The sequence below is a fragment of the Piliocolobus tephrosceles genome, chromosome 16 (genome assembly GCF_002776525.5).
Source record: "Piliocolobus tephrosceles isolate RC106 chromosome 16, ASM277652v3, whole genome shotgun sequence".
Taxonomy (NCBI): Eukaryota; Metazoa; Chordata; class Mammalia; order Primates; family Cercopithecidae; genus Piliocolobus; species Piliocolobus tephrosceles.
Genome location: NC_045449.1, coordinates 2,850,111 through 2,861,082, shown reverse-complemented (window position 1 = coordinate 2,861,082; position 10,972 = coordinate 2,850,111). Strand labels below are relative to the sequence as shown.

The 10,972-nt window shown below is 45.9% G+C and overlaps 1 protein-coding gene across 4 annotated transcripts in view; it reads right to left on the bottom strand.

The window, feature by feature from the left end:
- RAP1GAP2 (RAP1 GTPase activating protein 2) overlaps positions 1–10,972 on the bottom strand; it is a 238,936-nt gene that overhangs the window by 14,801 nt on the left and 213,163 nt on the right. For all 4 annotated transcript variants that reach the window (XM_026449613.1, XM_026449608.2, XM_026449610.1 and 1 more), the window contains 2 exons: positions 9,345–9,428; positions 2,793–2,893 (listed from right to left, as the gene is read on the bottom strand). In XM_026449613.1, coding sequence (XP_026305398.1) covers positions 2,793–2,893; positions 9,345–9,428 — 185 coding nt within the window. The remainder of the gene's footprint in view (positions 1–2,792; positions 2,894–9,344; positions 9,429–10,972) is intronic.

Genomic DNA, 10,972 nt, shown 5'->3' with positions numbered 1-10,972 from the left:
CCTCAGCCTCCCAAGTAGCCAGGGCCACAGGAGCACACCACAATAGTCGGCTAATTTTTTGTTTTTTGTGTTTTTTTTTGAGACAGAGTCTCGCTGTGTCGCCCGGGCTGGAGTGCAGTGGCGCGATCTCGGCTCACTGCAAGCTCCACCTCCCGGGTTCACGCCATTTCTCCTGCCTCAGCCTCCCGAGTAGCTGGGACTACAGGCGCCCGCCACCACGCCCGGCTAATTTTTTTGTATTTTTAGTAGAGACGGGGTTTCACCGTGTTAGCCAGGATGGTCTCGATCTCCTGACCTCGTGATCCTGACCTTGTGATCCGCCCACCTTAGCCTCTCAGAGTGCTGGGATTACAGGCGTGAGCCACTGTGCCTGGCCCTAATTTTTATAATGTTTCATATTTTTGTAGTAACAGGGTCTCATCATGTTGCCCAGGCTAGTCTCAAACTCCTGGGTTCCGGTGATCCACCTGTCTCGACCTCCCAAAGTGCTAGGATTACAGGTGTGACCATGCCGGGTCATTTTTTCACATTTTGTCACAGGATATGTCTTATAATGATAGCATCTCAAAGTCAATGAAAGACAGCAAAAGAAGAACAATAACAGTAACGACTACCACTGCATGGCACTTGCTTCAGCGTTTGGTGAGCAGTATCTTATCTTAATTCCCCCCAAAACCTTGTAGGGCTGACACTATCTTTATCTCCCTTTTTTTTCTTTTTGTTTTTTTGAGGTGGAGTCTCCCTCTATTGCCCAGGCTGGAGTGCAGTGGCGCAATCTTGGCTCACTGCAACCTCCACCTTTTAGGTTCAAGAGATTCTCCTGCCTCAGCCTCCAGAGTAGCTGGGACTACAGGTACACGCTACCACACCCGGCTAGTTTGTGTGTGTGTTTGTGTGTGTGTTTTGTATTTTTAGTAGAGACGGGGTTTCACCATATTGGCCAGGCTGGTCTTAAACTCCTGACCTCGTGATCCAACCGCCTCGGCCTCCCAAAGTGCTGGGATTACAGGCGTGAGCCACCGCGCCCAGCCCTTTATCTCCCTTTTTACAGTGAGGAAACTGAAGCTTGTAGAGGTCATGTCACTTATCCAAAGTCACAGAGCTCATAAGCGGTGGAGCAGGAGTTTTATCCCGGGTGAGACTGACTCCAGACAGCCAAGATGACCTTGAGGGAGGGAGAAGATGGAGGAAGAGAGGAAAGGAAAAAGGAGGAGGAAGGACACAGAAGGAAGCAGAGGAAGAAAGCAATTAGTGAACCTCTACTGCGTGCCAGGCTCTGGGCTAGGTATTTTCACACACAATGTGAGGAGCTCGTGTCAATCTGACTGCTGGAGTGGGGCATTCTGGGACCCAGAGCCATGTGCCAGCCACCAAGGACAAAACAGGCTGGTCAGGTCTGGACTCATCCAAATGTGGCCTTGGCCAAGGAAAATCAAGGGTCAGAGTTTTCCAAGCAATGGCCCCAATGTTCTATCTTACTGCCCACTTAAAAAATCGTAGACTGGGCCAGGTGCAAGGGCTCACGCCTGGAATCCTAGCACTTTGGGAGGCCAAGCCGGGCAGATTATAAGGTTAGGAGATTGAGACCATCCTGACCAACATGGTGAAACCCCGTCTCTACTAAAAATACAAAAATTAGCCGGGCGTGGTGGCGGGCGCCTGTAATCCCAGCTACTTGGGAGGCTGATGCAGGAGAATAATTGGACCCAGGAGACAAAGGTTGCAGTGAGCCGAGATCACACCGCTGTGCTCCAGCCTGGCGACAGAGCATGACTCCATCTCAAAAAAAAAACCGGCTGGGCACAGTGGCTCATGCCTGTAATCCCAGCGCTTTAGGAGGCCAAGACGGGCAGATCATGAGGTCAGGAGATCGAGACCATCCTGGCTAACATGGTGAAACCCCGTCTCTACTAAAAATATAAAAAACTAGCCGGGCATGGTGGCGGGCGCCTGTAGTCCCAGCTACTCGGGAGGCTGAGGCAGGAGAATGGCACGAACCCGGGAGGCGGAGGTTGCAGTGAGCCGAGATCGTGTCACTGCACTGCAGCCTGGGTGACAGAGCAAGACTCCATCTCAAAGAAAAAAAAAAGCATAGACAGAGCAAGACTCTGTCTCCAAAAATAAAGAAATAAAAAATAAAACAAAACAGGTCATTTCCGCCCAAAACTGCATGGGGTTCCCTTTCCCACACGCCCGGCAGGTGAGTGACAGGAAAGGTGGATTCCTCCCATTCTCAGTCTGGGCCAAAGGTAAGTAGGAAGGCAAGTATGGGGCCAAACGTGAATGCCTTCAAGGAAATCTGCGACACTGGATCACTCCTTGGACCAGGAATGCAGTGAGCAATCAGACCCTGGAAAGCCATCCCTCATTTCTTGTGTATGTGGTTTTTTTTGTTTGTTTGTTTATTTGTTTTTGAGACGGAGTCTCTCTCCGTCACCCAGGATCTCAGCTCACTGCAAGCTCCACCTCCCGGGTTCACGCCATTCTCCTGCCTCAGCCTCCCGAGTAGCTGGGACTACAGGCGCCCGCCACCTCGCCCTGCTAGTTTTTTGTATTTTTTTAGTAGAGACGGGGTATCACCGTGTTAGCCAGGATGGTCTCGATCTCCTGACCTCATGATCCGCCCATCTCGGCCTCCCAAAGTGCTGGGATTACAGGCTTGAGCCACCGCGCCCAGCCTTCTTGTGTGTTTTTAACTCCCACGTGCTCCCTAGGACTGAGCTGTCTGCCCCTTGCCCTTCCTCTAGTGCCCTTGTTGATGGAACTGGAGCCGTCACTTGGCTAAAACCCACCCTTTGAAATCCTGCAGTGTGATCGTGTCCCCCAGCAGGTCCAAGAACTCCTTAAAAGCCGGGCTCTCCTCATTGTTCCCAAATAGCTCCTCCTCCAGGGTCTGAAAGAGAAACAGGAATAAGGGCAGGAGTTAGAAAAATCCTTTGTGATGCTAAAGGAAGGAATATGGTTGCCCAGACACCTGGTCCCTTTCTTCCTATCTCCCTATCTCCCAGCACATCCACCCGAGCTGCCCTCGGTGGGACTGGGGCAGAGGGAGGAGAGACTGGTGGAGACTCACTCCCAGCACTTTGGGAGGCCAAGGTGGGTGGATCACTTAAGGTCAGGAATTCGAGACCAGCCTGGCCAACATGGGGAAATCCCGTCTCTAGTAAAAATACAAAAAGTAACTGGGCGTGGTGGTGGGTGCCTGTAATCCCAGCTACTCAGCAGACTGAGACAGGCGAATTGCTTGAGCCTGGGAAGCAGAGGTTGCAATGAGCCAAGATCATGCCATTGCACTCCAGTCTGGGTGACAGAGTGACACCCTGTCTCAAAAAAAAAAGAAAAAAAAAGAAAAAGAAAATATAAAGAACTCTCAAAACTCTAAAGTCATCAAAACCACAATGATATACCACTTCCCACCTACTAGGGCGGCCACGATGAAAAATAAAGGCAATAAAAGGTAATAAGAAGTGTTGGTGAGGGTGTGGAGAAACCGGAACCATCACACGCTGCTGCTGAAAATGGAAAATGACACAGCCACTGTGGAAGACAGTCCAGCAGTTCCTCAAAAGGCTAAACGCAGTCACCATAGGACCCGGCAACTTCACTCCCAGGCATATACCGAAGGCTAAATGCAGAGTCACCATAGAATCCGGCAATTTCACTCCCAGGCATATACCGAAGGCTAACCACAGAGTCACCATAGGACCCGGCAACTTCACTCCCAGGCATATACCGAAGGCTAACCACAGAGTCACCATAGGATCCGGCAACTTCACGCCCGGGCATATACTGAAGGCAAAACGCAAAGTTACCATAAGATCCAGTAACTTCACTCTGAGGTATATACCAAAGGCTAACCACAGAGTTACCGTATGATTCGGCAACTTCGCTCTCAGGCATATACCAAAAGCTAAATGTAGAGTTACCATATGATCCAGAAACTTCACTGAGGTATACACCAAAGGCTAACCACAGAGTTACCATATGATCCAGAAACTTTGCTCTGAGGTATATACCAAACTTGTATATGAGGTATAAACCAAAGTTGCCGGATCCGGCAACTTCACTCTCAGGTATATACCAAAGAGAAATGAAAACATGTCCATGTTCACAGAAAATGTATACATGAATATCAATAGCAGCACTATTCGTAATAGCCCTAAAGGAGAAAGAACCCAAATGTCCTTCCGATGAATAGATAGAAAAATGTGAGCTATCCACACAGTGGAATATTATTTGGCCATAAACAAGGAACAATGTGCTGATACATACTATGACCTGGATAAACCCTGAAAACATTACACTGAGTGAAATAAACCAGACACAAAAGGCCACATATTATATGACTCCATTTATAAAAGGTCTAGCACAGGCAAATCCATAGAGACAGAAATTAGATTAAGGTTGGCAGGAGCTAAAGGAAAGGTGGATGGGGAGTCACTCACCAAAGGTGGCTGGTGAGTGTGGGGTTTCTTTTGGGGGTGATGAAAATGTTCTGTAGTGAGGACAGGTGCACAATTCAGTGATTATGCTACAAACCACTGAATTGCACACTTCGTTGAGATATAAATTACATAACATTATGAATTATATGATATGAGAATTATGCTGATGTGCTCAATAAAGCTGTTATTTTAAAAAATATTTTTAACTCAACAGTTAAAAAAAAATTCAATTAGAAAATGGTCAAAACACATGAAAACGGCCAGGTGCGGTGGCTCACGCCTGTAATTCCAGCACTATGGGAGGCCAAGGCAGGTGGATCACTTGAGGTCCGGAGCTCGAAACCAGCCTGGCTGACATGGCAAAACTCTGTCTCTACTAAAAATGCAAAAAATCAGCTGGGCATGGTGGCACGTGCCTGTAGTCCCAGCTACCTGGGAGGCTGAGGTGGGAGGATCACTGGAACCTGGGAGGAGGTTGCAGTGAGCCAAGATCACACTACTGCACTCCAGCCTGGGTGACAGAGTGAGACCCTGTCTCAAAAAAAAAAAAAAAAAAAAAAAAAAGACATGAACAGGCATTTCCCCTGAGAGGATATACAGATGGCAAATAAGCACATGAAAAGATGTCCAACATCATTAGCCATTCGAGAAATGCAAATTAAAACCATAAGGTGATATTGCTACACATCTATCAGAATGGCTAAAATAACAAATAGTCACAACACCAAATGCTGGCAAGGTTATAGAGAAACTGGATCATTGCTGGTGAGAAGAACCACTCTAGAAAACAGTTTGGCAGTTTCTTTTTTTTTGAGATGTAGTCTTCTTGAGACGGAGTCTCGCTCTGTCACCCGGGCTGGAGTGCAGTGGTGCAATCTCAGCTCACAGCAACCTCTGCCTCCCGTGTTCAAGCAATTCTCCTGCCTCAGCCTCCCAAGTAGCTGGGACTACAGGCGCCCACCACCACGCCTGGCTGATTTTTTTTGTATTTTTAGGAGAGACGGGGTTTCACCGTGTTAGCCAGGATGGTCTCGATCTCATGCCCTCATGATCCATCCGCCTCGGCCTCCCAAAGTACTGGGATTACAGGCGTGAGCCACTTCGCCCAGCTGGCAGTTTCTTACAAAACTAAACACATAATTACCATACAACACAGCAGCTGTATTCCTAAACATTTGCCCCAGAGAAATGAAAACTTATGTTCACACAAAAACCTACATACAGATGTTCACAGCAACTTTATTCATAATAGTCAAAAATGTCTTTCAGTGGGTGATGGTTACACACGAACTGTGGTACAGTTATAATACCATGGAATACTACTCAACAATGAAAAAGAACACAGTAGTGATATACCCAAGAACCTGGATTCATCTTGCTGACTGGAAAAAAGCCAACGTCAAATGGTTATATACTATATGACTCCATTTATATATCATTTTTGAAATAACAATGTTTTAGAAATTGGAGAACAGATAAGCGGTGGTCAGGGGTTACGGACTGGAGCTGGGAGACTGATGTCCACATCCTGGTTGCAGTATTGTGCTATCATTTTGTAAGACATTACTTTGGGGGGAAAGTAGGTAAAGGGTACATGAGATCTCACTGTATTATTTTTTACAACTCTATGTGAATCTATAAATACCTAAAGATAAAAAGGTTAGTAGTTTTTTGTTTTTTTTGTTTTTTTGAGATGGAGTTTTGCTCTTGTTGCTCTGGCTGGAGTGCAGTGGCACAATCTCGGCTCACTGCAACCTCTGCCTCCCAGGTTCAAGCGATTCTCCTGCCTTAGAATCCCAAGTAGCTGGGACTATAGGTGCACACCACCATGCCTGATTAATTTTGTAGAAAACAAAGCTGAAAACAGTAGCGAGCTCTGCAAACAGTAACAGGCTTCAAACACGGCCTTGATCAACAGGCTCTACCCACAGTGGCAGGATCTGCAAATAGCTGAAGGCTCTGCAAACATGCACAGGCTGCCATGAAGAGCTGCAGATGATACAAAAACACTCTAGCCTACCCAATCACTTCAACAGAATGTCTTCAGTAGGTAATTGTAACAATAACAACAACAAAAAACAGACCTCAAGCTCCATGCCTTCAACAGGTAACAGAATCTGGTGGATTTCAATAATTTTATTTTGCTTTTTATAGTCTTTCTTTTAGAATTACCTTCATTTCATGATAAATGATACTGGTTTTCCAGTTAGAGGAGTGATATAAAATTTCCTTTAAAAATAAATGCATGTGGCTGGGCACGGTGGCTCATATCTGTAATCCCAGCACTTTGGGAGGCCGAGGTGGGTGGATCACCTGAGGTCGGGAGTTCGAGACCAGCCTGGCCAACATGGTGAAACCTCGTCTCTATTACAAATACAAAATTATCCAGGTGTGGTGGCGGCTGCCTGTAATCCCGGGCTACTCGGGGGACTGAGGCAGAAGAATTGCTTGAACCCGGGAGGCGGAGGTTGCAGTGAGCCAAGATCGCGCCATTGCACTCTAGTTAGGCAACGAGAGCAAAACTCCATCTCAAAAAAATAAAAATAAAAATAAAAAATAAATGCACGGAAGTTTTAAAAAAACTTTTTGAAGAAAATATTCAGTTAACAGTATAGGTGTGATAAAGATCTTAACAGCGGCAGAGGGTGAAACAAATGCTATGATACGGATCCTGGATATGGTCTGAGAATGTCTGAAGGCTGTAAGCACTGCACTCTAGAAGGGGTCCACTAACTGCAGCCCAGGGACCGAGTCTGGCCTGCTGCCTGTGTTTATCGATAAAGTTTTATTGGAACGCAGACAGGCCAACTCATTTATCTATTGTCTATTGCTACTTCTGCACCAGCAAGGCAAAGCTGAGCGGCTGTCACAGAGACTCAGGAGGCAGAGGTTGCAGTGAGCCAAGATTGTGCCACTGCACTCCAGCCAGAGCAACAAGAGCAAAACTCCATCTCAAAAAAAAAAAAAAGGCCCATGAAGTCTAAAATATTTACTCTCTGGCCCTTTACCCAGAAAAGTTTGCCAATCCTTGATCTATAGCATGCCATGAAGGCGTCACAACTCTAGCCGCATGTCCTACTTGCCCCAGGTCATGAGGCCAGAGTGTGGAAGAGCAGCTGCCTCCAGGCAACCTACATCTCTCACTAGAAAAACAATCCAGCATGTGCTCTGGGACACGCACTTCTCTTGCAAGATTCACATCCGGCCTGAGAGTAGCATTGCCATTACTTTGATACTGGCCCTGAGCTTGACCATGCACTCAGGGAGGGGTCTTAGTCATTGCCGTATCCCCCAGAGTGCACGGCACAGTGCACAGCAAACACAAGAGTTAGGTGAAGCTCATTTCTATCCAGAAACCAGCATAGGGCTTGGAGGCAACAAATGTTCATATTAAATGTCCCCCAGCTGCAGGTTTGCACAACAACAATCTGCCTAGGTTCTTTAAAAAAAAAATCTATCTTCTTGGCTTTCTCCCCCACAGCAGCATCAGGCACATAAACAGTACACAGACTCCCTCTCGGAGATGGATGGCTCATGTTCAGTAATTATAACTTTGCTGGAACATTGGATTATAATCACCTTACAAGATCTGCTTTGGTAAATTTCACAAGCAAAGAACTTTCATGAGGGGGTTTTATTAGCAAAGCTTATTATATAAAATAAAAATGCAATATGTGAAAATGATTATAGTAGCTACCTGAATCATCTCCCTTAAATTATAAGATTCATCAGGGTTAGTCTTGCAGATCCTAAACTCTTCATCTAATTAGAATATTTTTAAGCAAACTCATGTCTCTTAAGGTCCAATATCTCTGAAAGAGAACATCAGGTGTCGTCTAACCAAGAAAGGTATCATCATGCAGAAACTATTAACCTGCCATTAGTAGGGCTGACATTTTTATCCATTCATTAAGTCACATAACAATGGAGTGTATTTATATGAAGGTGTATTTATAGGCGAGGCTCTTAGATGATACAAAGATGAAATGGGCGTGGAACTTTCCTCTCAAGGAGCCTCAGTGAGGAAACCGTGTGTTCAGTTAACCCCTCTACTTGGGATGTTAATAAATGTTCATGGTAGGAAAGCGGCAGGGAAGACGGGAAGTTTGTGTAAGTATGGAAACCACTAAGTTCAACAAACTTATAAATTGTCCTTTACCGTGGAGCTTCTTAAAGCCTTTAAAAGGTTCCCACACAAGTGACAACGCCTCCCCAGGTCATTTGCTCACGGAGTACACCATCAGACCAGCATTCACGGAACACACTTTGAGAAACATGATTCTGGCCAGTGAACTCCAAAGCAACGCGTGAGTGCTACCAAAGACAGAGGCTGAGCAGTGGTGTGCTGGCAAAGTTTGACTCACTGGCTCTCCAAAGGAGGAAGATAGAAACCCTGGTGTTTGCCAATTTCCACAGAGTAAATACTTCCACCACGGTTGACTTCAAGCTGCCAACAGGTTGTCACGGAACAGAGTCGTGAAGAGACGCACCCACTCATTCATCACATCACTCAAGTTCAGGGAGAAAAAGTTCATTCCCAGTGGGGAGAAATATGGGCAAAGAGAGAGCAGCCTATGCTCCTCCATTCTCTCGACCTAATCTGGTTTTTCTTATAACCAGCAGCCCATAAATACATATAAGTCGAGGCAGCCGGGAAGAATGAGAATTTGCTATATGAAAAAAACGACATCACTGTTTTAGGACGTGCAGGCCTTTTTGTAAGAAGTAGCCTTGCTGAAAGTTCTGCCACCTCCAGTCTAATTCATACCTTAAATGGGACCATTGTATTCCAAATGCTTAAGAACGCAGGTCAGGGCTCCTGGGTTCAGGGTGGGGACAAAAAGAGTCCTGAGTGAGAAACCACGGGATACGGTCACCGGTAAGGACGGTATTGCTTACCTGCCTGGCTTTTTGATAAATGACTCCGAATTTGAATGTGTTGTTGACTTCATGCTCATCATAGGACACAATCATTTGGGAGGCCTGGAAAATGCAGCAAGAAAAAAAATCAACATTTGTTAAATTCGGAAGCAAGTGAGAAAGCACGTGGAAGGCGAAGCACCCATTTGGGTAGAGAATGTGTCCCCTGGTATGAAACCTCCACATACACGGAGGGAAAGAAACAGTTAGTAGACGGTCGGGCTGCAGCTCCAGAGTCAGCTAGCTTCTAGAACTTGGGCTTCTCCAGTAGGAACCAAACCGCTGTATCGCTCATTCCACTCCCATCCAGATGTGCCAGCCAAAGCTCGGGGGCACACGTGTCCAGCAGTTTATTTCACCCCCGTGTTGAATCTGCGGTGTAAAAAGTGAAGCCAGAACCCCGAAACTGGTCAGCAAGGATAACTCTAGGCCTAATTCCACCTCCAACCAGCAGTGAGATTCTCAGCAAGTCACTGCTCCCGACCAAACTTCCATCCCCTCTGCACGAAATGAGAGGTCTCTAAGGAGACCACACTAAGGAGGAGCGTACCCCGACACAATAGGCAAAGAAGAAATGTTTAAAACCTGACTCCTGGGCCTATCTCATTTTCCATTACGCATCACAGAGGTGATGACTGAGATCAGAAAAATTAAACTCCAGGTATTTTGGGGGTTTTTTTATTTGTTTGTTTTTGAGATGGATTCTCGCTCTGTTACCCAGGTTGGAGTGCAGTGGCGTGGTCTCAGCTCACTGCAACCTCCGCCTCCCAAGTTCAAGCGAGTCTCCTGCCTCAACCTCCCAAGTAGCTGGGATTACAGGCACGCGCCAACACGCCTGGCTAATTTTTGTATTTTTAGTGGAGTCAGGGTTTCACCATGTTGGCCAGGCTGGTCTCGAATTCCTGACCTCGTGATCCGTCCACCTCGGCCTCCCAAAGTGCTGAGGTTACAGGCATGAGCTACCATGCCCAGACTAAACTTCAGCTTTGAATCCACTGTTTTTACCTATGTAGCTTTGAGTGAGCTGCTTCTCTGGAGCTCAGTTTCCTCTTCTGTTAAATGCAGATGTGCGGTTATGAAGATTCAATAAGAAAGAACTGAGCACAGAGCAGCTAGCATCACCATCATCATCAACAGCTATATGACCCTCCAGAAATATCAGAGCTGAACCAGCTTACTGGGGAAGAAAAGATTCGGGAGCTGTTGGGATAATCTCAGCAATAAAAAGGAGGGATTCTCAGTGTGGAGACTTGAAACTTGAAGGTCCCTTCTAACTTTTACATTAAAAATAAAAAGACAAGAAAATTGAGTATCATTGTTCACCTGTGCAAGGAATACTAATGGATCGTCTTAAAACTGGTCTAGGAAAACAACCTTGGTGGGTGTTATGGACAATTAACTGTTAAAGTTATTTTAAGTTATCTGTGTTTAGCAGAGTACTTGCCACTTGAGTGATCTCAGCTGAATTTGAAGACTACTAATAAGTTAACGCTTGGAAGTTTTAACTTCAATGAAGTAATTACTTGCTACGAAAGACACAAACACTACATTACTAAACAAGGATGGCGCAATATCTTTGTTTTTGTTTTGTTTTTTTTTTTATGAGG